Source organism: Ochotona curzoniae, unplaced genomic scaffold, assembly GCF_017591425.1.
Source record: "Ochotona curzoniae isolate NIBS_2020 unplaced genomic scaffold, NIBS_Ocur_1.0 contig_4148, whole genome shotgun sequence".
Classification (NCBI taxonomy): domain Eukaryota; kingdom Metazoa; phylum Chordata; class Mammalia; order Lagomorpha; family Ochotonidae; genus Ochotona; species Ochotona curzoniae.
The window spans coordinates 6,875,573-6,902,872 of NW_024466146.1; the positions used below are offsets into that span (position 1 = coordinate 6,875,573).

Here is a 27,300-nt window from a genome sequence, read left to right on the forward strand (position 1 = left end):
AGATTAAAGATATAATTATATTTTACAAAACCAAAAATAAATATCATGCAGCTGATACTTTTGCAAAGCTGTTTTTAAAATGTGGTGCTTTGATGACCTCAAAAGTATTAATCATACATATAGTCCATGCCTTGTATTCTGTGTTTGTCCCACTAGTGCCATGTTGGATGATAGCAAACACTGCTGTTGGTGTGAAGGTTAGCAATGTATTTGATTATTTTATGTGATTATAGGAGTTGTTCTATACATTAAATATCTACTAAAACCAATTTTTTTTCTTCTATATGGTTTTGACATGAGTTTTGGCTTCCTGTGAGCAGAGAAGTCTTGAATTTTTGTGAAAATAATTACTATTAAGTGTGTGGCCACTGCTGTTTCCCTGAAGGCTTCTTTTCTTCTTCAGGCATCAATAACATTTTAAAGTGAGAAAATTGGTGTCTTGCTTATAAAGGAAGACAGTTGGATGCTTCAGTATGTGTGAGAAAGGGAAGTCATCAGAAAGCCACCTCCTGGACAGAGAAGCTGATTCCTCCTGCATGTCTTTGTCAATTTTTTTCTTCCCAACACGTGTAATGATTTACATAAAGCCAGCTGACTTGCAATTTTTTCCAATTTTTCTGTGTTCATCCACCTGTACCATTTTTAAATGATTGGCAAGGACCCAATCCTGCCGTGTGCTCAGTGACAGAGAGCAGTTTCACTTGGAGATAGTCGTAGTCTCGGGAAGAAACAGAGACTTCAGGAAGGCAAATACTGAGGGAGTGCCAAGGCCTGAGTCATTTAAAACCACTGTGAACAGAACTCAGGGGAAGACCCAGTAGTAATCAATCCTGAATAAAAAGCAAAGAGCCAAAACGTTCAACGAGGCCTTTTCCTAAAACAGACTGTTGTGACCCAAGAAAGTTCTGGCTCCTGAGAAGCAATGGCTATGCTGTTTTACTCTGGGCTCATGTGTTCTTTTTGGCATATGCTTAAAATTTGGGTGAGTTTTGTTTTAGGAACTAGAGAATTCTAAAGGAAATTTCATTTCAAAAAGAAAAGGCATTGGAAAAACAGTAATATAACAAAGACACAATTCTATACAACATACTGAAACACATATAGATTTATAGGTCATTTAAACACTGACTAGAAACGTGTTATTTGAAAGAAAAAAAAGAATAGGGGAATTTATCAATGAAACCAGATTAGCATAAGGATGTGTGCTATCGCAGTATTATTTAATATTATTTTCTCATGACCGCGAGGAGGAATTGTATTATACAGTGTGAATTCGTAGAAATTCTTTTCTTTCCAGTGTAGTTTCGGTCATGACAAGTCTGTTGTGCAGCTGCTGCTTCTGACAATCTGAGTCCTCTATCTTAGCATCGCTGTAGTCAGCTCTGTCATCATGTCCTCCCCTTGTAGGCACAGTGCCTTCTGCCTCGACTCTACTTTCCACCCTTGTCATCCTGCATTGAAATGAACTCATCCTACAGAATCCTATGCCATCTGATTCTCAAAGTAATCTTCCTCTCCCCAGAGCAACCCCAAAAGCCCCAAGCTCATCCCCATGTTAGGCCTCTCTTCTTTCCACACCACTTTCCTAGGAAATCCTTTCCTTGGTTCTCCACATTCATTCAACATCATTTCAGTCTCTCCTCTGAGGTTACCTGCTCAGTGACACATCATGTACCACCCTGTTAAAGATAGTGACTGCCTCCTGCTTTGCTATCTTTTTCTCATTTTAAGCTTCTTATTAAAAATGTAATGCAATAGCTTCTAATAAGTACACACTTAACATTAAATGTCAACAATTGATAGGTGTTTTTTATGATTGCCTCCATTGTTGTAGTAGCCTAGTAGCTAAAGTCCTCGCCTTGCACATGCCACAATCTCACATGGATGCCAGTTCTAATCCCGGCAGCTCCGCTTCCCATCCAGCTCCCTGCTCATGGCTTGAGAAAACAGTAGAGGACGGCCCCAAGCTTTGGGACCCTGCAACTGCGTGGGAGACCCAGAGGAAACTCCAGGCTCCTGCCTTTGGATTGGCTCAGCTCTGGCTGTTGCGGCTACTTGGGAAGTAAATCAATAGAAGGAAGATCTTCCTCTCTGTCTTTCCTCCTCTCTGTCTATCTGACTTTCCAATAAAAAATAATAAATAAAATAAATCTTTAAAATGTAAATTTTATGAGCACAGAAATACTACATGCTCTAAGGTTTGTGAAAGGACCTTCTTCAGTTTCATTGCTACTCTTTTAGCCCAAAAACTTGGGTGTACTTTCACTATTACATTATGCATACCACAAGCACACCAAATAATTTTTCTATTTATATTTTTAAGAATAACTTAGTGATTTAAAAAGCAAAGGGAGGGAGTAAGAGTGAGAGAAAGGCAGAGAGAGAGAATCGTTCATCCACTGATTCTCTTATAAAATACAGCAACAGCCAGGGCTGGGCAATAATTGAAACCAGGATTGAGGAGCCTCGTTAGCATCTCCTAGCTGAGTAGCAGGCACAGGTGCATTTGGGTCCCTGCTCTGTCTCATGTTTCCTTAAAGTTTTCAGTGTTATGAAATCTGTTTTGATGAAGGGTATACCATGCTGTTTGATACAAAGGGTACTTCATTGTGTGGAAACTGGTCTTGTAGCATTGGCTGATTTGGTGAAGTCGTGTCTGCTCTCGTTCAGCTTCTATATGGTTTCTCCTGCCTCCACATTTGTGCTGCAGTCCTATATGTGTCGAGGTATTCCCTTTCAACCATCAGTGTCCTTCCTGATTAAAAGCAAATTGATTATTCCAATTTCACAGAACTTGCGGAGAGTTCCTCTCTGTCTCTTATGTTTTATGTCAGGATTTATGGTATTGTCACCTGACTGCAGCTTGACAAGTCACTTTTACTTAATGTCACCTTAAGCGTATTGCTATTGTTTGTATATCCCCAATCTCTTGAACTTTGTTCACCCTTTCTTGTCTGTGACACAAGTACTATCAGGTGCCACCACCAGAGGAGGATATTTTAGAGTCCCCTGTTCCTCTTCTGTTTTGTAACAGACATTTGGCTCCCTTTCTATTCTCTTTTAAAGGTGAATGAGATAATCTATGTCTTATGAATAAGTCAGTCCTTAAAGAACTTTTATTCTTTTCTAAGGCATTTGGAACTACTTCACACTTAAGGTTTTCAACATCTCAAAAGTGATGTTTCTATACGTCATAATTTGGCTTTAGGAAGAAAACGTATTTAGCTAAAATGTCAGATTCCCCTTCCCTTGTCTCTGTGGTTAAAATGCCAGACATGAAGTAGAAGTTTGCTCTCGTTTGATTTATTTCTGGAGGAAGAAAGATAACTCAAGGGGAGGAAGTAGTGTGCACAAAGTAATCTTGCCTTTAAGGAAACCCTGAGGTTGAGACCCTGTGTGAACGCAAAGGACAGCTGTTTGTGACTATCTTCTTGGAAAAAAAAAAAAAAGCAGGTACCTAGAACTCTCTTATTTCATCCATCATATTTTTTTCTTTCATGTTTCATGTTTTTTTACAGAGTTAACTCTTAACTCATTACCCTAAGTTTAGATATTTCTCTTTCCTTGTTCCAACATCTAATTTAGCAAGCAGAAGATTCTGCATAAAACTAGGAAACAAATTATTTTGTTCCCATCCTTCTTCTGATGAAGATACAAATTGCTCTATGTGTTCATGACATTTCCTATTTAGAATACTACATACATAAGCACATAAGCTTTTAAAAATATTTCTATGTATAATTATCAATATCTGAACTTTTAATATTTTTCTAAGTTGATTTGGTTATCTTACTGCATTATAACTAACCCTATTGTGACATGCTGAGTTTCAGTGCAAACTTAAAAGAGAACTTTTGGAATTAATTCATCTGCATCATGTTGTTGAGGAGCAGTTTTTGTTTGGTGGGTTTGCTTTTGATCCTTCATTACTTCAACGTGGGATTGAGAAGCATTTCAGAGACTATGTTAGACAGTAACACTGGCAGAGACACCAGGATTCCCCGGACACTCCAGATGTTTGTCTCTATGAAAACCTTAAGGTGAATTCACACATTTATACATTACAAATCTAAAAACGAGGCAGGAATACCTGAATAAAGCTCCTGTGATGGAAGTGGGGTAGACCCAGTGGACTGTTATCTGCTTTCTTCAGCCAGCCTGTTATCTTGGGATGAGGTAGAATAGTCGGTCCCCCTCCCCTTGTCTCCTGGCTGTCGGTGTTTCTGCCAGTAGCACCTTTCACATGGCCAAAGGTTTCTCATTAGTCTCATCTGTCATCTCTCCTTACTTTCTATTGCCATTAAAAATATATGACGCTTTATGATAATTACGATGGAATGTTAAAAATGCGTTTGTTGCATTTAATTAAAAGTATGTTCCACATAAAGAGTGTATAAAACTAATATAGCTCCTTAAGGTTTTTGTGAAATTCCTTTAAAAGAGTTTCCTACAAAACAAGTATATATATATATATGTGTGTGTGTGTGTGTGTGTATGTATATATTTATTTGTATATATAAATATATGAAAATATATGTTTATGTATATATGTATATATATATATAAACTGTATAATGGAGACTAGCATGCCAAGAAGTGAAAATATGTTGCAGTATGCATCCTTAATCCTGAATAAAAGGAGGCCTTCCAACTGTTAAATATACCTTGACAATAGGTTATTAGACTCTCTATCATTGTCTATACCTGTAATACCATGATTCACTTAAACGGCAGAATGTTAGACTTGTGACTGTTGCTGAAAGACTAAACTATTGTAATAGTATGAGGGGAACTGGAACTGGTAGGTGGCAGGGAGAATAGGAATGGAGGAAGATGAGGTGAAGGAGGGAATCCCTATACCAACGAAAGCTTATTTGCTCTTGATCAGGCCCAAATTACCTGACATCATATGATCCATTGATTTTTATATGAAACTTTTTCTTTCCTGCAGACTTACCATGTAATGTTGCCATATTTGTGCCTTTACTTGCCTAATCTATTATATTTAAAAGTGAAATATTTCTTTGTAGAAAAATTATTTAGTGTGAATTTTTTTTAGTTCTTTCCAAATTCTAATCAGCTCATTAACTTAGACTCATTATATACATTTCAGGCCAAGAGGATTTAGTGAATTTATGTCACATCATATCCTTCCAGAAGTTGAACAGAATAAAAGTCACAAGCTGTAAAAACTGACCTGATTTCTAGAATTCACTCTAGGCTATACAAAGATCTGTCTGTTCTAAGAGAAAAGTCAGACTGTATCTGAAGCCTGACCCAATTGGATCAGGCCTTGGTTGTGAGGGAATTCCAAATGATAAGGATTCAGTTTTTTCCTTTTTTGGCTCAGTGAACAAGGTTACTTCCAAGTTGACTCAGACGTCCTCTGAGTCGCAATTACAGCCGCACTGAGGACAGCGCTGCATAGAACAGCACCTCTCCTACACTCGGAAAGTAAAAAGAAATAAAGGAGAGTTTGCTGGCTTTTGATTCACTTTTCACTGTTTTACGACTAACAGTTTTCTTTCCTTTAAAAAAAAACTGTATTTAACACGGTTAAGTGATTGTGACTCCCAGTGGATATGGTAGTTTAGTATATTTTAAAATGAATGAAATGCAAATATTTTACACCAATCTCATTTTCTTTACAAGCATGTATGATGCAGGTTTATATTTATAAAATACCTGTTTCATCTTGTTTTTGCATTTACTGAGTTTTCTTGTAGGTTACACTTCTCAAGCACATCTGCCTCCTTAACAGAGTATGAGCCAGCTGAGAATTGTGGTTGCTGCCTAACAGAATCCCTGAGATAAAGCTAACGTTCAATCAGGATTTATTAAAGAAGTAGAATAATAAGGGACTTGAATCTTAGAAATTAAGTAAAACCCATGTTTTACTTAAAACCTGTTCTTTAAAGCAGATTGTAAGCCTTCCATGGAAAGGTACAGTTCTTCTGGTCCCATAGGCCCTCTGCATTTTTTCCTCAACATTTTCTCTGTCCTCACTTCAATGTCTCATTTTAGGAAGCATTCCTGACCAAGCCTACGCATTTCTGTAAACCACCATCACATCTAACCAAGCCTGGCAACTCTTAGAACTTTCTGCAGCTTCTACCCATCAGTGACCAAAAAGAATGATTTTCTTAAATTGCTCATCAAAATCCTAGCAAAATGTTCTCTAACATAATAAGTTTTAATGAAAAAAGAGTTTGTGAACACATGGTATATGACTGAACTAAAAGCTGAACTCAAAGCAATAATAAGGTAAATGTTTGCCAAAAAAATGCAAAACATGATATATTATTCGTTATTCCTCTTCTCACAAAAAGTAGATGTCATAAAGGTATATCAGGTGACAGATGGCAAATAGGTAAATAAATATGGAAACTTTGATTATAAGGCAGTATGTTAAAATTAGTTCATTAAATATTCAGCATTATTTTGATGGTCAGGTTCTGTTTTGTTTTGACTGATTGTTTTTGAACACAGAATCTAGCATCTCATTTTGATCCCAGACATATGACCATAAATCAGGTCAACAAGCTTTTCTAAAGCAACACTCTCCAAGAGATGTTTGTCTTTATTCATGCCTTCTTCCAGTCTATTTCTCATGTCGTCACTGGATCAATCACTCCAAAAATTTTTTGCATATTTCACTTGCTTCTCTGTTTCAGTGGGGTCTGGATATGGCTTCCTATACCCCTTTAGGATTCTGCTGTTGCCTGACATTTGGCTTCATTTCCTCATATTCCACTTTATTGAGGGACTAGCGTGAGCACTCTGCTTTATGCATTTATTTCACTCACTAAGTGTTTATTATGGAGCCTACTGTGTGCCACACACTGTACTAGATCCTGGAGGTGCAAAGGTGAATTAAACCAAGCCCCAGTAGTTTACAGCCTCTTGGGAGACACAGACCAAAGATAGGATGAGGGCTGGAGTTACAGGAATGCTGGAAGAATGCTTTTTATGGTATTCTTTCAGAAGATATTGCGTACTCCAATGTTAAATATAATCAAAACATAGATTTTGGTCATAAAAGCACTTTCTTCCCAGAAAACATATTGTACTTTCTTGAACTAATGCCTATTTCTTCTTTAAACTCAACCCAGATGTTGTCTTCTCCAGGAAGTCTTGGATCATTTCTGAGTGTGGTTGGGTCTGTGTACCACAACATCCATTATCTCCCTCACATCATTACTGCACTGTAGTTAGTATTAGCCTGTCTGTGACCTCCGTCAACATAAGGATTTTGTAGGGTATTTTTCTTAGATTCCCAATGCATTTTCTATTGTCTAATATTTAGAAGTCTATGCAAGATTTGGGGAGATGTTTTTAAATGTTTGTTTAATGAATTAGGATTTGCAATCTTAAAGGTGTAGGAATCTTAGCAGTTATTAACACCAACCTTTTGTCAGCCAGAACAAAAATTTTTCTGTAATATCATGACAGAATAGTCGTTCATCATTTGCTTGATCATATCTACTTATAAGGAGTGCCTAAATTTCATAGAAAAGCAAAAAAAAAAAAAAACAAATGCTGTAACTGATTATGCTGTACATTCATGTGCACTTCCTGCATTAGGAATAAGATTTTAATCTGAACATGATAGAGGCAAGATTTCAGTCACATGGCTTGTTCATAAAAAGTAAAGTTGTTCATAAAAAGTAAAAGAACTGAGCAAGTGCAATAAAGAACATGAATCAGAATTTAAAGGTATCATGACTACAATTCCTCATGCCATATTCCTTTTTTGCCTTGAATAGTCAAAACACAGATCCCTTATATGGAAACTCATAAAGAATTTAGTCTTTAAATTTATCTTCCTATTCATTCTCCACTCTTGAGTTTTAATCCTTTTTTCTTTTAAAGACATGGCTGCCAGTTTGTTCTCCAAGATTTAGTTTTGTTAGTTTCTTGCTTTTAATTGTAGTGTGCTGCTTTGTTTTACATATAGCACAGCCCCTGAGTTGGCCTCAGTTGTGACACTGTGACAAACTCTAATAATGAAATCCAAAGCATCATGCCCTTCCCCTCTGGTTACAATGTTTAGTTGCAGCAACAGTAGAAACCCAGCCTAGGCCTTCCAAAAGTATTGATCTTGGGTGACTAGAATAAAAGGACCTTCACTCTGCAGTGAGGGAAGTAAATGGGTACGGCCTAAAATTTTCTTCGAAATTCCTGTAATTTTATAGAACATTCCTCAGATTTATATCTAGATGAGACTTCTGTATTCAACATTTTTATGTGACATTGGACAAAGTGTAACAGGCCTTGAGTTACATTTCAAGCCAAATAAAATTTATTATCATAGAATTTATATATTTGAAGAAAAATACTATTGTAAGGGTAAAAATTTATTCCATAGGCCAATGGTTACATGAGTATCAAACTAATACTTAAATTTAGCACTGTGTTTGAATTCTAGCAAATGGTAGAACTAGGATGCAGCCTAAATTATTTGGTTGGAAGTCTGTTACATATTGTACCATGTCTGTGTTTGATCTTAGTTTTCCAATATGAGGTAAACCATGTACTGTATCCTACCACTGAAACATTCAAACAAAAGCAATAAGAGTAGTGATTACAGTTAGCATTGATCATGCATTTCTGGCTGCACTGGAATTATATATTTCGCTTGTAGTATCATATCTAGTTCTAACAATAACATAACACTAGGTTGTTTTGTACGCAGTGGCCTTTGTCATCACAAATGACTTTTTATGCACCCACCAGGTTTCTTCATTCTTATTATTTGCCACAATGTGTTATAAAGAATGTGCTATCCAAATAAATATTTTTCAATCAGAGAAGAAAAATGAAACAAATACCTAAATTTTCAACTGTTTCACTTCATTATAAACCTTTTATTAAGATTTGTTTGGAGGACAAAAATGAAGAATGTATGGCTGTAAGCCATTTATCAATGAATATTTAAGCTTAAGATTCTTTCACATTTATAAGCAAAGATACAGATTCTATATCAACACCTAACACTGTGGAAGACCATAACAAAATATTTTGTTCTGTGGTACTGATATGAATAGCAATGCTGAAGACATAATTTTGAGCCTATATGGAAAAGACAAGCAATAATGACACATGTTTATTTATATTATAGATTGTTTTATTTCTTGGCTTATATTTGGGAGTGTGGTAGCACTCAATACATTCAGGGGTGTTTTTAATTGAAATGACCTCTTTTGTGATAGGACAGAGCATCATAGAAAATAACCCAGAGTTGGGCATCCCAAGCACATTACAGAATGAACACCTGCTCGTTAGGCACTCAGTATATTTTCCTTCATATATTCAAAGTTTCCTCTTTTCTACCATTGCAAATTTTTGGTGGTGATTAATCCTGCCTAGATAATCAATGACTTTCTAGGTTTTGTCATAATTTTTTAATGTCTTAAAGGAATGCAAAATGAGCTTTGTAGATAATTAAAAATTCCAGGAGAAAACATCCTACTCAACAGAATTTTCAGCACGCATATCTCAATTATGTAGATTCTAAATCACGATTTTACTTTGAGAATACTATTAGTTTGGAATTTTTTATTCCACATTTGTTTCCTATTATCCCACATGCATCTCTAAAATAATAGGCAAAGAATATTAACTGATGCTTCTTTCTGTCATAAACCATTAATGAATGCCTAGTAATGTCTAAAATAAGCATTGTAAAGAGATGCTGAAGATGCTAATAGACCAGGAAATAGTCATTGTTTTCGCAACATAAAAGTTTTCCCACCACAGATAATGGGAAATTGTAAATATTTTCTAAGTTATTTCTGCCTCTTTCCATGAATTGGTACAACACAGCACTACCTTGGTTTTCTATTTTTTTTTCTTTTTTTTTTTAATTGACAATCTTTACATAGTTAATTAGGGTAAAAAGTTTCAAGGGCTACAGGAAAGTGGGTAAGACTATTATTTTTTCCATATAGTTTCCTTCATGTTTAACCTTGGTTTTCATAAACTAGAATAAATGAAGTCAGTCTTATGATTGGATTTATGATATGTGCCTAGAAAAAGGAATCACAAGACTCCAATGGTGAGGATGGTCATGTGCTCATCAACATAATTGCCTTAAATGTTTACTTCATTGCTCTACTGTATTGCTTCATATGATTCATGTATTTCTTTTCTGAAATCCTGCACAGCAGGCTTAGAACACTACCAATTAAAAATCAGTTTGTTGGGGAGGCCTTTGGTTTGGTGGATAAGACATCCCTCAGCACCCCCACATCCTAGAACAGAATGCTTGTTTACCTCTTGGCTCTGCTTCCATAACTGGAGGGCACCAGTTATGGCTCGAGTAAATGGGCCCCTGCCACTCACACAGGAAACCCGGATTGGATTCTGAGTGCCTGGATGTTATTGTCATTTGAAGAGTAAACCAGTGGAAGGAAGACCTTTCATTTCGCCTTCTGCTTTCTCTTTCCTGCCCCCAGGCCCACCCCAATTTTTTTGTTTTGATACAGAAAATGGAAATCTCTGAGAAATTTTTTCATAATTTGTGTTTTCTACAAACTTTTTGGAAACCACTTATATTTCTAAGCCTATGATCGCTTGGCTTCTACTTTTTCTACGAGGACATGTTTCGACCGGTCTGGTAGATTGCTTCATTTTGTGTTATTTTTCATGTGCGTGAAATGGAGTTAGACATTCATCTCTGGTTGGCATATCATCTTTTGTAACCCTGAAAAATTAGTTTCAGAACGAATCACCTGGTACCCATTGAACTATATCATTGGCCAAGTATCCACAGCTCTCAGAACCATTTTTCCTGTGTTTACATCAAGTTAGGCATTGATGATCAGTTTATTCTGTACTCAACAAATATGTGAAATCCATTTTATAACTAGAGAGTTCTGTGTGACTTTTCTATATCATTGTGATAGTTTGATTATATATGCATCTTTCTTTTAATTGTCTTCTTTGGTCTTTTTAGGAAAAAATACCACAAGCTTCGGATTTGAATGTAGGTAGAAAATTAGAAAACAGTTTCATTGTTAGCCAAATTTATCTCCATTTTCTATCCTTCATCCTAAAATTGTCCAAAGAAAATATTTCAAAATCAAGAAAATCGAAGTACCGCCAGTGACATTATCTTCTAGACATTTCTGCTTACTTCTTATTTCATCCCTTCAAATTGTGTATAGAATATGACAGCTGTACTTTATTTTCTTGAGTCTGCAAGCCTTGTGGGCACATGTGCTCCAGGAACTGTTTTTTGATACACTTACATATGTCTATGTATAACCTGCCCTAAAATAGAAGAAATATGGGAAACAGTAGAGTATATTAGACTTTTATTCATGTGAACCACTCAAGCAATCAAGCTGTAGCTACAATTCTGCAGTGAGGAGCCAAGAGCTTCACTCAGGCCTCTCACACGGGAGCAGGCGCCCAAACACTTAGGCCATCTATCATTGTTTATCCCAGGCCATCAGCAACAATTCAGACTGGATATGGAGGAGCCAGGACACAAACCTATTTGAGATGCCAGCATCTTAAGGCTGTTATCCACAATGCCAATCTGTTGATGTTTCTTAACTAGCATTAACTAAGATATTTGGCTATTTGTAAAATTCCTAATTCCTGATGCCTACGCCTTTTAAACAATATAGGGTAAAATACTAGCTTCACTCTGTAATATTAAACGCATAGTCATTAAATTTAGCTAAAAATAAAATTGAAGGATTTTTTTCATATGTTAAGTAATCTAGGCATTAGTTCATACACTATTTCATTGGGGAATTTGATGTGTAGAAAGATTTTTCTTATCATTTCACTGCATTTTGTGATGTAAAATGGTATGCACATAATGTCCAGTAGCTTGTAAATCTGATTAATGCGCCACCTCACAGTTTGCCTAGTGTTATTGGAGTCAAAGATTATGACAGATCAACAAACACGATTGTCACAGTTTTCCTTCACTTAAATTAATCAGAGTCTGGAGCAACCCTCCAGAGGCCCCCCCACACACACACACACACACACACACACACACACACACACACACACACACACACACACACACACATGCAGAACAAGGAAAGCTTGGTCAGCACGGACTCACACATACCTTACTAGGTAGGACCCAGAGCAAGTACTCCTCACCAAGGTACTGAAGATTTCTCTGCACACCCCTCCTATAACTGTTACGCACCTCAATTGTTGAAATGTCAATGGAGTAGTCATAGGATGTGGTTAAGAACTTGCATTATTTACAATATATTGTTTACTCAATACTATGTCAATTAGTACCATAACATTGTATACTGTTCCTGATGTTATGTTGGGGCTTTTGATTGATCTGGATTTTACTCTGTCAGCTCTGCCTTCAGACCAGAGAAGGCCTCCCCAAGAAACTGTTGAACTTATCTAGACAATAAGATGTTGGACTCTATGCTTGGTATAGGCTTACAATGAAGGAATCTCAACTGAACTTGAACTGTGGTTGCGCAACAAGGTGGAAGAACCCAGCATGGGGCGAGGGCTATGCAAGGGGTGGGAGGAATCCCAGTACCTATGGAACTGTGTCGCATAATACAATGTTAGGAATTAAAAAAAAAATAATCAGAGTCTAGCAGAGATCAGAAGTTTTGATTAAGGCATGCATACTATTTCCACTGATATTGGAAATGAAGAACAAGCTCGGAATTACTGAGAGTAAAAATTAGTGTTAAGAATGTCACGGTTTATCTTCTGCAGAAGAGCGTATACATCTGTTTCCATAGCACTCTCACATTTCAAGAAAAAAATTTAACATAACAAGTAGCAAAAATTAAAGCTCACTGTTCAAGTCTGTAACTGGTATTTCTGGAGGCACAAGGCCTTTTCTATCCTTCTTTTCTATCCGTGTGTGTATTGTAACTGGCAGAAATACTGCTGTACCATGACATGTGTACTTACCATTCCTGTATCACATTGTCAGGCGAGGCTTTATGTTTTCAGGCAGCTCCTCGGTTTGCTTTAACAATCCTGAGCTCGTGGCAGTGATGATCTGTGGGCCAGCAATCTGGAAAGAGGAGTGTTTCTCATTGCACACTAGGAATGGAATATGACAATTCCTAGAACTTCTCGAGTTTTCTTCCATAGGTTTGGAGAGGGTTTGCCTTTGTGTTTACTTTCCTGTCTGTAATTCCACATTTTACATAGTTTTCAGACATCTGTCAGGAAGAAGAGATCAGAAGAAGCTGTGATCACTTTAAACTGTATTGGAAAAACAATTTTGAACAGTGGAGATAATCTTTGCTGACAAAACTTGGATTAATGTTTAAATAAAAAGGCTCAGAACTATCCAATGGATGATACTGTCATAACTATATGTTTTGATTGTAAATGTCTCCTTTGATTCAAACTTTTCTGTACAGCAGTGTCGGTCTTTTTAAATCATATATATTTTTTTTTGCCAGAGGAGCTTAATGGAGCTACTCTAATTCCAACTTAAAATCTCCTAAAATTATTACCACTTAATAGCTAGTTCAAATATGCATGTTTCAAAAGACCAGAAAATGAAAAAATGCTATTGGAGATCCTGTGTACATTTGGGGACATATTGTCTGAATACTCTTTTTTTTCTCTTATTGGAAAGTCAGATATACAGAGAGGAGGAGAGGCAGAGAGGAAGATCTTCCGTCAGTTGATTAACTCCCCAAGTGACCGCAGTGGCCGGAGCTGCACCAATCTGAAGCCATCTGCCCGGAAACTCTTCAGGATCTCCCATGTGGGTGCAGGGTCCCAAAGCTTTGGGCCATCCTCGACTGCTTTTTCAGGACACAATCAGCATGCTGGATAGGAAGCAGGGTTGTCAAGATTAGAACAAGAGCCCAAAATGGATCCCAGAGCATGCAAGATGAAGGCTTTAGCCACTAGGCTATGGCACCAGGCCCATCTGAATACTCTTATCACAGAGCCGAATGATGCCTTTTAGGCAGTAAATTTTATTGATTTGTATCTCAAGTCTTCAGTGAAATCAGCATATCTAGTCATCCCTTTCTTCCAAAATCAGGGTTTTCTGATTTTGTAAAATAGAAATCTAAAATTCTTTAAAGCATTAAATACTAAGGGACTTACTTTTTAAGTGCCCCGGGATGATCACCAAGTAGCACTCTTAGCATTCAGATACTGGTTTGTTAAATTCAAGATGAAAAATTCTGGTCACTGAAAAATCTGTTCCAGAAATATCCATGGGTTTATCGCTACTCATATTGTTTCACTTATTTTGATTGTATGATGGCTTGGGTTTTAGTACAGACCTGAACACTTCCCAGCTCTTCTTGGAAATGTTAGTAGGTTTGGCCTTAGAAAAAGTGTCCCATGGCCAGCTGTTCTGGGATGCCTTGCACATACTGCTTCTGCCTGAGACGATGTGCAGTGGCTTATCAGAAGCTTCTGTAAACTGCCTAAAAGCCCAATAGAACAGGCATGGTTTGCCTGGTTTTACAAATGAGAAAAATTCTGTTCATAGAATTCTTTATACACAGTTGGTGATAGAGGGGTGCTCCCTGGTTCAATCATAGGTTCTTCTATCAGTGGTTTAGAAGCTAAATTCCTTAGGACATGTTTAAACGTGTTCTTCAGGAGAACAGATAGAATTCTTTCTGAAAACAATTTGGGAGGGTGTTGGTGTCATGGCCCATTAACTGAAATAAATTAGTTCATCTAGCTCTTTCTGGTAGGAGTCAAACATGGAGGCAGCTGACTATAGCATCAATATTCAATAAAAAGTAGACAGATGGTTGTTAGGAATTTAGTATGACAGCTTGCTTTTGAAACAGAGAGAAGCTGTGGCTGGGCCAGACTGACACCAGGGGCATTGGGCTCAATCCAAGTCTTCCCTGTGGGTGGCAGGACCTGAGTGCTTGGACCATCTTCTGTTGTCTCCCAGGGTACACGTTACCAGGAAGCTGTCATTGATGGTGGGGGCAGGTTTTCTGAAATTGGACGTGTACATCTTAATCACTGTACCAAATGCCCACCCCAGACCGCTTGATCTTTTTAACCAATTATTTTTTGTAGTTCAATACATAAAGGTTTAGTAGTAATAAATAGATTTGTCTTAATATGTTTTTGTTTGCTTAAAAATCTTTGTTGACTTTATTGAAGAAAGGAAGATGTTCTTAGTCTCTATAGGAGAGGCATGCATTGCATATGCTGTCATCCTTATTGTAGGTGCAAGAAGACACAGTGCGGAGTCTGTGTTGTCAGCAGCTTTGCATATCAGAGTGGTGAATTGCTTCTTTTCAGTCACATCTCCAAACTTGGTACCATCAACACACAAGAGAAGAGTGTGCAACAGCTGCGATTCACATAATGTGTTTTAAACCTCTATTACATGACGATTCATCATTTGCTATAAAATATAGTTTCCTAATACATGTCACTGACCTAAATATTCCAGGCTTAATTTGAAATAGCTGTCAAGGAATGTCATAAGGCAGAAATGGGCTTAATATTGTATTTTTATTCTTTCTATGAGATTTATGTTGATATAAAATTGTCAGTCTTTTTTGATCTATAGATGGAACTCAGGAAAGTCTATTGTAATACTAAACACAAGTTACTCTTCTTTTAATTAAAAGTATTTAGAAACCTCAGTGTCTGACTTGATTGGAACATTTTTGAGAAACTATTTTAGAAATTACATAAAGTCCAGATTTGACAATGGCTAGTTCTTGACATTGACAGGAGGTTATTGTAGATATTTCCTTAACTACAGAAAGCCACTGGATTTGCTGACAATTTTCCCTATCTTGGTACTGCTAATGTTAGATCAGAAGATTACTTGATAAGTGTGACAGTTACTATTCTATTCTTTCTCTTCCAGTTGCAGAAGTTACAGAGCTTTGAAGCATGGCTGATGAACGGAAAGATGAAGCAAAGGCACCTCACTGGACCTCAGCTCAACTAACAGAGGCATCCGCACATCCTCATCCTCCTGAGATTAAAGATCAAGGCGGGGCAGGGGAGGGACTTGTGCGAAGCGCCAATGGGTTCCCTTACCAGGAGGATGAAGAGGGTGCCTTTGGCGAGCATGGGTCGCAGGCCACCTATTCAAATACCAAAGAGAATGGAATCAACGGAGAGCTGACCTCAGCGGACAGGGAAACAGCAGGTAATAGAGGGTTCTTCTGCTCTATGCTTTGGAGTCATTTTGGTGTGAAAGTAGATTCATTTTCAGGGCTGATCTCTTTCACTAGTGATAGGACTGGCTTCAAGTCAGGCGAGGGAAATAGACACCAAAAAGCAGAGAAATTGTGATAACCAGCCCAACATTCCCATTTCTAATCTCCATTCCATGTTGCTATTTCATTTTGATGATTTTAATTTTTATGCACAAATGCCTCAGTGTATGGTGATACTGTGTGCATTTTAATTTGATGAAAGGAAGCTTCTCAAATATTTTCTCCTTGATTCTGAATGGCATCAGATCTCAATCTGGTGAATTGTTGGTAGCAGTTTTACTTTTTAAGGCCGAAGGGAATATAAAACCCATATCTATCCCAGCTTCAAAACTAAAAAGAAAAAGAAACAGAAGCAAACATATCTATACAGTAACCGTTTTACAATTTCTGCAGATGCATGTAATTTAGACTCGGGCACTTTTAAAGTGATTTCCCTCAAGAGTTATCCTTATTCTATTGTTGATATTATCATGGTATCATTATATAATGTTAATAGTGTGAGCAGTAAGCTGTATTATAGTAATGTTGCCATGATTTTTTTGTATTTCTATTCAAAGTTTATGACAAACCCTGACAATAAACTACAGATAATAACTTAACCGCAAAATAGCAAGTAAACCTACTATGAAAGTCTTTAGTAAGAGCGACTATAACCCTTCAAATGCATGGCATCCCTTACTTATTCAAAACCCGCTTTTTACACTTCACAATTGGTTGATAACACTTATCAACTATATTCTCTCATCAAAAAAATAAATTTTAACAATGAACCATAAAAAAATTATTTCAACAGACAAAGGAGAATTTACTGAGGTACATACAGTACTTTTAAAACCACTTGCACAGCAAATTATAGTAGAGACTACTTGTATTTTGAAAGATTTACATACTTGGAAGTCAGGGACACAGAGAAAGAGGAAAAGACAGCAAGAGTGAGAGAAACAGAAGGAGGGAGGTAGTAGGCAGGGAGGGGGAGAGAGAGAGAGAGAGAGAGACACTGTTTCAGTCTCCAGGTGACTGCAATGGTCAATATTGGGTCCAAGGAACTCCATCCAAATCTCCCCCGTGGGTAACAGGGGCCAAAACATTTGGACCATCTTCTGCTGATTTCCACTATCCAGGGACCAGATCCGAAGCTGAGCAGCCAGGACATGTACCAGTACTGATTTGCATACTGCTCTCACATGTGAAGGCTTCACCCATTACACCACAATGCTGACCTCAGTCGCATTGTTTTTTCAGTTATTATTTATTTCAGAGAGGACCAGGAGCTGTGTATCAGCCAATCTGCTCTTTTATGATTCATCTACAACCTCCACATTTCGCTCTTTTTAGGGATTTTCTCAAGACCCAATAATCATGACATATTTCTCAATGATATCAGGTCCCAGCTATGTATGATGGTATCCAGGTCATAACTGGTGGATACTAAAATCTTCCCTCTGCTTCTTTCTCTAGTATAGTCTTGTCTTTATTTGCAGAAATAAACCTTTCCCATGTTTTTCATTCATTTGAATGAATAGGATCACACAATAAACGCTTTGCATATTTCACAGCATGACACCCTACCTTATTTCATCAAAGTTGGCTCACTTCAATAAGGAGTCTCAGTTTAGTCTATCCAAACTGCCTTTTCTAATGTCCCCCTTCATTTACGAACTGTGGTAAATTTAAAGAGGGCAACCCATGATCAGTTTATACTTAACATTATGCTATGGTAGGGGAACTGGGAATGTTAATAGACAATAATATTTTAAGTTGTTTCTTTACAGCTGACTCATGTAGATTTTGTCTCTATAATTTAAAGCTGTGACACAGAAAGGTAAACAGAGTGATTTTCCTCAGCTATAACATAATTTTTGACACATTGAGATCTTTTTCTTGCAACAAACTATCCCCAAAGTCATGAAAAAATACTGTTTATTGAGAATCAAACTACTGAGGGAAGACTATTATAATAAACATAAAATATCATTTTTAAATTGTTTTCAAAAGCATGAATGCTAAGAGCAGTGGCTTACAATGACCCCTTCTTATTGTTGCTACCTTATCTGTATTGAAAAAAACAAAGAGGGATACCTAACTATGCAACAATTAGATGCCTCATCTTTATGTTACTCATCCAGGCACACAACCCCAACTTGGGTTAGTCTGAGTCCCAAGATAACACCATGCTTTTTGCCAAAGAACAGAAGGAATGATCTGTAAAATTAGTACTACTTCTACTAGGACATCTCTTCAGGAAATGGAAAACAAAAAGATAACCTTTCAACTGATATTTTAAGGGCGTGAAAAGGCCACCGATTTCTGTAATCATTATGTACATGACTAGGCAATATAGCTGGGTGTGAATTCATTTGGTATCCCATTATCTTTTGATCAAATTCCATCCTTTCTGTAGCTATTAATATAATTATTTTGAATACAGTGTTTTCTGATAGCAAAGATAGGAGTCTGAAAAACAAGTGGTATGTTTTTTTTGCCTGATCTGAAAAACATTATTATATTGCTGTTGTTCACTTCTCGTCTACATGGAAGTAACAATTTTTAATTCTATCCATTCTTTAAAGACAGTTTAATATACAGTTACAGAAATGTTTGTAGAACTATAGCTTAGAAACTTGTATAAGATAGTAGCCTTCTATAGTGCTCTTAATGTATAAATCAGAATGTGCTTCAGTGTTTAAAGTGCCATCATATCTCTTCGTTTTTTAATATGTTTCCATGAATGTATTTCCATTAATGTCTTCACTCATAAGTGGGAATGGCTAAGTGACTTGCCCAAGGTTATGTTAGAAAATGAGAGAGCTGATTTGTGTTCCTAATGCTCAGGAATCCCAGGATGTTCTGTGAGATATTTTTCCAATGAGTTGCCATCTCCTTGGCTCTAGACTGTTACTTGTGCTCTTTCGTTACCCCACTGCCACACCCTGAGAAGCACACTCCTTCACAGCAAGTATTGATTATGGGCAAGAAGGGCAATTCTGTTGCAAAATTCTCATGTATATGTCCTTCAGTGAAAATATCAAATCAACAGTGTTCCTGCTTTTCAGCTTGAGCAGAGAAAGGAGTCCATTCTGAGATTTTTATAAATGTGAAAAGATTGATGCATTTAAAAGCCAAGTTTTAACTTTCCTAAGGTACAATGCCTAACACATTGTGACTAGTAGAAGCACTAGTCACAGTACAAGGCACCACAAGCACCATGCAATGTTAGTAACATCATTCTCCTTGGATAATTAGAATACAAAATGGTATTTTGTCAGTTTAATCCCCCAATATTTCCCAGAGCACCTTTGTTGCTCTAACTTTTCCAAGCGTAGACGCCAGGTCCACTCCCTACCAAGGAGGTAATAGCTGCAAAACCCTTTTCTATATGTGGTCACCTTTTTTTCCCACTGGCTACTGATTTGGGGTAGGAGAGAACCACTTCTTACTGCAAAACTATGTCAGAGTCTGGTTAAGGAACAATCATTTGGTGTTATCTTAGAGAGCCTAATGTGGGTGAAAATGTTCTTAGGGTGTTACTTGAGTGATTTCAATAGTTCTGAGATGTTGGTTTTGTTGCTCCGAGGTTGAGAATATCTTTCCAAGGTCTATTGTTTGACAAAGTCCACCTTACTGCACCCACACATCCACACTTGCTACAAAGCTTGGCTAGGAGAGCTGTCCAACCTGCTCTGGTTTCATCCTCTGAAGAGGCACTCGACATCTTCCACTGGCATAGATGAGCTGGCTGTCGTGTCCCGCATGTGCCTCTGGGCATGCTGTACTCCATACAGACATCAACAACTGAGGAGGATAAGTCCAAGTATATGTACTCCAAGGTTGAACCACATATCCTGTGATTTTCCCTGTGGTAGAAATTTGAGTCCAACTATTTAGTTGGGGAGTCCCCCAAGAAACCTTGCCTGGGATAGCCACAGACCTGACTCTTGTGTACCAGCTGGTATGTGATCCACTGCAGTCAGTTGCTTGGTCATTTCTATTCTCAGCCCTTTCTTCCATGCAAACCAATGGTGCTATGGCTAAGCCCAACCCAACCCAACCCAACCCAACCGAACCCATCACAAACCCAATCCTTACACACACCAGCAGAAACTGCAACCTAGTTGGGGTGACTCCCAGTAACTCCCACCAGCCTAGCCCCCAGTCCCAGTTCTTGTGCATGTGGCATATGCAACATTTTAGTCTAGTCCATCCACATCCCATCTGGTTTTTATACACACCCATGAGTAGCTTAACATGACTCACCCCCAGATCCAGCCCACATATATATGCCAACAGATGCTGTCATCTGTGCATCCCGGTCCATCCCCAGCCCTGGCTTCATCTAACCAAAGGGAGCAGCAGCCTAGCAGAGGAGTTCCCAGAGTCCCCCAGCTAGGCCAATTCCCAGCCCCTGCAGTTGTGCTTACCAGAGTACAGTGGTCCAGCCAACATGACTTACACCCTGTCCTGGCACTTGTCAGCAGATGTTATAGCAAAGCCCACCTGACCCGCACTTATTCTGGCTCTCACATGTTCCAGAGGAGACAGTGGCCTAGCCTGTCCCGACCTGCAGGACACGACGCTCAAACCGTGAGGGTAGACTGGGAATTCCAGGCTGCTAGCCTAAGAAACACACAGCACACATAGTTCATGAATGAGAATGCCCATGCTCTTTATTTTACTCTTCATATATATACCTTTTTCTCTAGGGGAGGACAGGAAGGGGAGGCATTTCCTGGAACTAATCACCTATATTGATACAGGGGAGGAACTAATTATTTGAACAGGAACAAGGGTGGTGGTTCTGTACCTCCTGCTTTGCATGGGATGTTCTAGCCACAATATCCTGCTTGCTGTGGCCCTGCTTGCCCAAGGTAGGTTTTGCAATGCAGCAGGTTGTCAGGCAGGCCAACAAGTCTAAGGCCTGTAAATCTGTAGCTCCTAACACTATCTGAATCCAGTCATCCCCCAAATCCAGCTCATATGTAGACCAACAAGTATAGTAGCCTTGCTCAGCCTGATCTGCCCCCACTCCCAGCTATCACACTCAGCAGTGGGAGCAATGTCCTAGCAGGGGAGTCCCTGAAATTCCCCTACAAGGCTCTCACCTAGCCCATGTTTTGTGCAGGATGATGGGTGTTATGGCCCTATCTGGCATGGCCCTTCTGGCCCTGCATCCTGTTCTAGCTCTTGCATCTGCTAGTAGGTGCTGCATACTGATCCAGCCAAGCCTACCCACAGGCTTGGCCCACATGTATGCCTAAGGGCACTGCACCCCACCCAGTCTTGCCTCAGCTGCTCCCAGCCTCAGCTCTCACACTCACCCGTGGGAGCTGTGGCCTAACAAAGGAATTCCCCAAGTTCCCCTATCAGACCTTATCCCAGACCTAGATCTCACATGCATTGGTGGATGCTTTGCTCAGCCTGACATAGTCCCAGTATTTACCAGCAAGCATTGTGGCCTTGCCCAATTGGCCTGTACCCATTTCAGCTCTCACCAGTAGGTGTTGCAGCCCAGTCTAGTCCTGCCTGACCCATCCTCAGAGCCGGCTCTTATGTGGACTGGCAGGTGCCACAACCTAACCCAGCACATCCAACACACATTCTGTCTCTTGCAAGTTCCAGTGGGTGCTGGGGCTTACCCAATCCAGCCTGCTCCTGGACCTCACTCTTACACATGCCAAGGGGCACTGCAGCCATTTTAAGCCCAATTTCCCCAAGCCCTGGCTCTCATGCTTCACCAGTGGAACCACAGCCTAGCAAGGGAGTCCCCTTAGATCCCCTTCTAGGCCTTCCAGCCCAGATCTGCTATAGTTGACACAAATTTGGCATTAAGCAGCCCAGAATGCCTGCCAGTTATTGGCTGCTTTTATCTCTGCAGTTGACTAGGTATAAGGTAACCTAGACAGTTGCCTACAGCTGGCAAGCCATATCTTCTAATACATTTATAGCACCTCAACATACACATAGTTACAAGACCCAAGCACAAGTTTATCACTGCTTGAATCATAAATTTAATCATGTAAACATGTGCTGGGGAAAGCTTGGTATCTCTGCAATGCAGAAAGCTGAGTATTCCCTTAAGCTTCCTTTTCCATCCTAGAACATGCGAATCTGCTCTTTCCTAGTCTTCCATTCTTCCTTGACTCCATTTCTAAGCTTAAAATGTATTAAATTTACAAAAATGAGTCAGTATCCTCTTTAAGATAAGACCTGTTGTACGTAATACTCCATCAATTTATGCACAGCAGAGTAGTGCACAGCCAGCCCTGTATGCAAAATGGCTAAAGCCATGTGCAACCCCCACCCCAAGGCAAATAAACAAGCAGGTCTAACAATACAAGAGGTTGCAGATTTTCCTTTCCTTGTTGCCATGCCAACCACTCATTGCTCTGGCTGCCATTTCCCTGAGCTCTGCAGAGAGGGAAGTGTGCAGAGCAGTTATTTAGCATTCAAGGGTGGATCTGCAGAAAGCCACACGACCTCTCCACGAACGTCTGGGCCTCGCAACACTGATGGATGAGGAAAGAACATGAGGATCTTCTCAATGTTTTCCTTCTAAAGGTTAGGTATCTGGGACTAGAAAGAGAGAAAAAGACAAGGGCTGATTGAAAAGGCAGTGCCACAAGGTTTGTACTTAATATTTATTTATCCTCTGTGATCTGCCAGATGAAACAAATGATAGGTTTTAGCTTCTGTCATAATATACTGTGTGTGTCTTGTTGAAGAATGGGAAGATCTGCATCTAATTTGGGACTAGTTTACATGGGCTGTCTAGAAGGAATTGCGTCTGTTACGCTTCGTATGAGCTTTTATGTAGCAGTCACTGCCAGTTATAGGAAATTTCCTACAAATTGGAGGAAAAGATGGACAATGGCTAAAGTTGTTTTTGTTTAAATACGCAACTATAGGTGAGTCTGGCCTGTAACCATCTGTCTTTGCTCCTCAGTCAAAAGATAAATGTAGGATGAAATTATCTTATGCCAGTAATTATGAATTCAAATATGAGGGGAAAAAAAACCTTGGCTCCTCAGGACTTGCTTTAATTAAACCCAATGACTAACAAATTGAAGTATGATTTTATTCCCTGGAATTTTAATTGCCTACAAATACTTCAAGTTGTGAAGAGCCAGGCTTTATATAACACATGTAATGTGATATTTAAATGGTGATTAATTTACATACACTTACACTCCTGTGAGTGTTATTCAAGAGTATTCCTCCCATACACTGTGGAAATCAGTTTTGATTCATGTCTTGCTGTATGCTACATGTCAGAGCCACATCATAAGCGCTAGAAAGGAAAAAAGAAAACAAGTTTTATTAGATGAGTGCCTTGACAGTTTGAAAATCTAGTTCCCTGACTGTGAACCATATTCTGTGCAACAGATTTGTGCTAATAATTTAGACTTATCTGTGAAAATTATTCTGTCTGGTTTGTTCTTTCTTTTCAAGATTGGTTAGTTGTCATTCTCCCACCTTTCCCTACAATCCTTACCAAATTTTCTTTCCTCTGACTTGCCCTCATGTTTTTCTTTAACTTTAATCTTATTTTTTTCTTTTAATGTTCTTCAATTTCTTAAGGCTAAAAAGGATTTCCATTTAGAGAAAAATTGTAAACAGTTTGTCACATGTTTCTTATTTGCTGTGAGAGGTGAGAAGGATCTATAATGGAATTAAAACTTCCCGGATTCAGTTTTGGACTGTCAGAGCCTTTGGCTTACCAGGCTTAGGCATGGCCTTTGTCTAGTCCTTACTGCATTTTGAGGTATTTCTCTTGACAAAAATATAGGGGAAAAAAGATAAGAAGAAAAATATCACAGTAATTTTGGAGAAATAAATGCTGAACTCTCTGTCTTCAGGATATATTCAACTTTAAGCAGCATATGGTTTTTCCTGGAAGTATAAGAAATATATTGATGTTTATATAGGTTTTGATTATATAGTTTACATATATCTGAGAAAAATATTTGCTGTTGGATGCCACATGCCGCCTTGAGGCTGGGCTTGGGCTTGATGGCATTTGCTTTTGAGGTCAGTAAGTAGAACACGGAGAACCTAGCTGTCATCAGCCCCCTGTGTCACCTCCGCACGTTGCTTGGGGAGGAAGTGACGAAGGACCCTTTCTGCCTCAGTGCACCAAGTCTCTTTCTCTTCCTGTCATTCCCTCACATTTCACTGCGTCTTAACTCATTGCTTAGAAAACATGCTCTGGTTGTCAGGGGAGTCTGGAAATTCATCTCAGGAGTAGATGAGTAGATCAACTGGTGCTGCATTGCAGACTCGTCTTCAGCCATGTCTCACCTGGCATCGTGAGTCCTGGGGTAAGGATCCTTCATCCTGTCTGCTCACCATGTAGTTTGCCTCACCAAAGGAGTGGCTGTTTGGTGACATAGAAAAAAGCAGTTTCAAAGCCTGACAGACATGTATACTAGGCTCTTGGACAACTTATTAGAAATACTCAAGTGCTTGGTGGTGATTAGAACACAGAAATGAGAGTAAAACTCTGTTTGCAATTTATTTCATTAATATTCAAAGTTTAAGGCCGGATTAGGAAGTAGCACAGAAACAGAAAAATCATCCTTGTAGGCATAATTCAACCTCAGCAGCCCAGTAATAAGATTCAAGCTTTACAGACAAAATTTTCCATTTGAATACAGGTCCAGGCAGTGGCAGTGTAGGAGCACCTCTGATTCCTGCAACAGCATCCTTAGCATGGGTCGCTAGGCCTATACTGAACTAAGAATCTTCTCATTTTTACGCAAATAACATTTTGCCTAGGCAACCTACAGTGGTCTCATGTAAAGACAGCACCATTCAATGTGATGGAAAAACGTTGTGGAAGGGTACAGATTCTTGGGCAAATTACTCAAAAGCCCAACATTGAAGACCAACAACAGACACTGATCTCGTCCTCTCAAATGAGTCTCTCTCTCTTTTGAACACCTCTGAGTATTAAGCTTGCATCCTGTTAAGAGCATCAGTCACAATAAACACTTGACTAAGGTTTCTTGTTACTTTTTTTATCGCCTAGTTATAAATGCTTTGTAGGTAGAAATTATGCTTTGTTCATCTTTCTGTTCCTTTAAGTATATAATACTGTGCTTATATTTCATGATAGATATTTTAACAAATATTCTTTGAATTAATATAAATGTCAAGATTAGCAACCATGTATATTTTGAAAATGAAAAACGTCATAAAGAAAATGGTACTGTGAGATTATGCCATACATTTGTGAGAAAGATGGAAGAGAAGAATATTAACATAAAGGGGGAGAATTGAGAAACTGTTACAGGCTTGATTGAGAATAAAGACTATAGAATTACTTATTGTAACACAAGAAACTGAGTAGGAACTTCAAAATAGTTAAAGAATATAATGGAAAACCTAATTAACATGGTGTGAAAATGAGAGTGAATATTGGGAATAAAGAAAACATCACTGACTGAAGACAACCATTAAGACTTGTAACTGGAAATGGTGTCATTTTGACGAAAACTACTTAGCTGGAAGGAATATGAAAAGTCCGAGTAAATAGCCTGTCTTAGAGATGCTCATAACCCAACAGTGAAGAAACACCGGATACCGAGTTAATTCTTGTGATCAGTCCTTCAAACTGAACCCGGTATAGTAATTGCCCTGGTTTGAAAGGGTAGCTGAGGTATCCTATCAATGGGACTCTGAAGTATGTGTACTCCTTGAACCTCGGACTGCAAGAATTCCTTTAGGGTTCTAGGTAAGGAGATCGAGATTTCATTCCTGATGACTGGACTATCCAATTCTTAAGGCAAATGGATTTTGCTAAGTCATGTACTCAATTATGTTTTTTCCCTGAAAGAATATGCCAGTATTGGTTTGAGGGACCTAAGAGTTTCTAGCTTTGAAATTCAACCTCATCAAAAGATCAACAACGAGACATTTCTGTCCATTTCTTCTTTGAGGCTATAAAATGATTGGTAACCGGAGAGTTACTAGGTAATTAAGGTCATTTCTATATTTAATTAACTGGGGAAAATTATACTAAAGGAAAGTTAATTTCAATTAGACCTATTTTTCATTTTTGAGTAAATTTTTTTGTTTATTTGTTTTTGAAAGACAGCAAGAGCTCCCTTCCTCTAGTTTCCAGATCTCCTGGCCTCGACAGGGCTAGTAATTCCACCCAAGTCTCCCACATGTGTGGCAGGAACCCAAGAGGTAGAGATAAAACAACACTGTGACTCCAATATGGGACCCTTCTCCAATATAGGACGTTGCTCTGATTGAACCACAACGTTGCCCACCCCAACCCTGCCACTTTGTGTTTTCTAATTCTAAGTATTAAAAAAAAAATTACCTTAGGAGACCAACAGTCATCGTAATAATACTTCCAACAAGAAATTTAAAACAAGAAACCAATTCATAATATACATTTTCTTCTTGCCGCATTCTGCATCTTAATACCCAAGGTCACTTTTAGCTTTCATTTAAATTTGGCAATTGCCTGCTTCTCTTAATTGTCTGCTTGTCTTATCAACCTAAATGCTTTGTGACCAAAGCATTGAAAAGATTAGAATAAATCTGCTTTCTCAGAGCGATGCTGAAACAGAAAGGCTGACACGTAAAAAGCAGATTTTTCTTTTTAAAAAGTAAGCATTATTGAGGCTGGAACAGTGGCTTTGCAAGCTAATCCTCGACCCGCAGCACCAGCATTTCTTGTGGGCACCAATTCCGTCATATCTGCTCTACTTCCAATCCGGCTTGGGAAAGCAGCAGAGGGTGGCCCCAGTCTTTAGAACCCTGCACCCAGGCAGGAGATCTGGAAGAAATTCCTGACTCCTAGCTTTGGATTGCCTCAGCTCCAGCCCTTGTGGCCATTTGGGGAGTGAATCTGCCGATGGAAGATCTCTGTCTCAATATTTCTCTCTCACAATCTCTCTCCGCTTCTCTCTCTATAAATCTGCCTCTGATTAATACACACACATATACATTTATTTATTTGTTTGTTTGTTTTTAAGTTGGCATTATTTTGCTATAGTTCCTAAAACATCCACATGTTAATTTTCTCTAGGCCAGTTCTCACCTACTTATTTTATGTCATGATTACAATAAGAAAAGAAGCCAAGAGTTG

The 27,300-nt window shown here is 38.5% G+C and overlaps 1 protein-coding gene across 38 annotated transcripts in view; it reads left to right on the forward strand.

Annotated features, from left to right (window-relative positions):
• MAP2 (microtubule associated protein 2) overlaps positions 1-27,300 on the forward strand; it is a 195,994-nt gene that overhangs the window by 119,476 nt on the left and 49,218 nt on the right. For all 38 annotated transcript variants that reach the window (XM_040984609.1, XM_040984579.1, XM_040984582.1 and 35 more), the window contains exon 4: positions 15,842-16,129. In XM_040984609.1, the coding sequence (XP_040840543.1) occupies positions 15,868-16,129 (262 nt within the window). In that variant the 5' untranslated portion in view covers positions 15,842-15,867. The remainder of the gene's footprint in view (positions 1-15,841; positions 16,130-27,300) is intronic.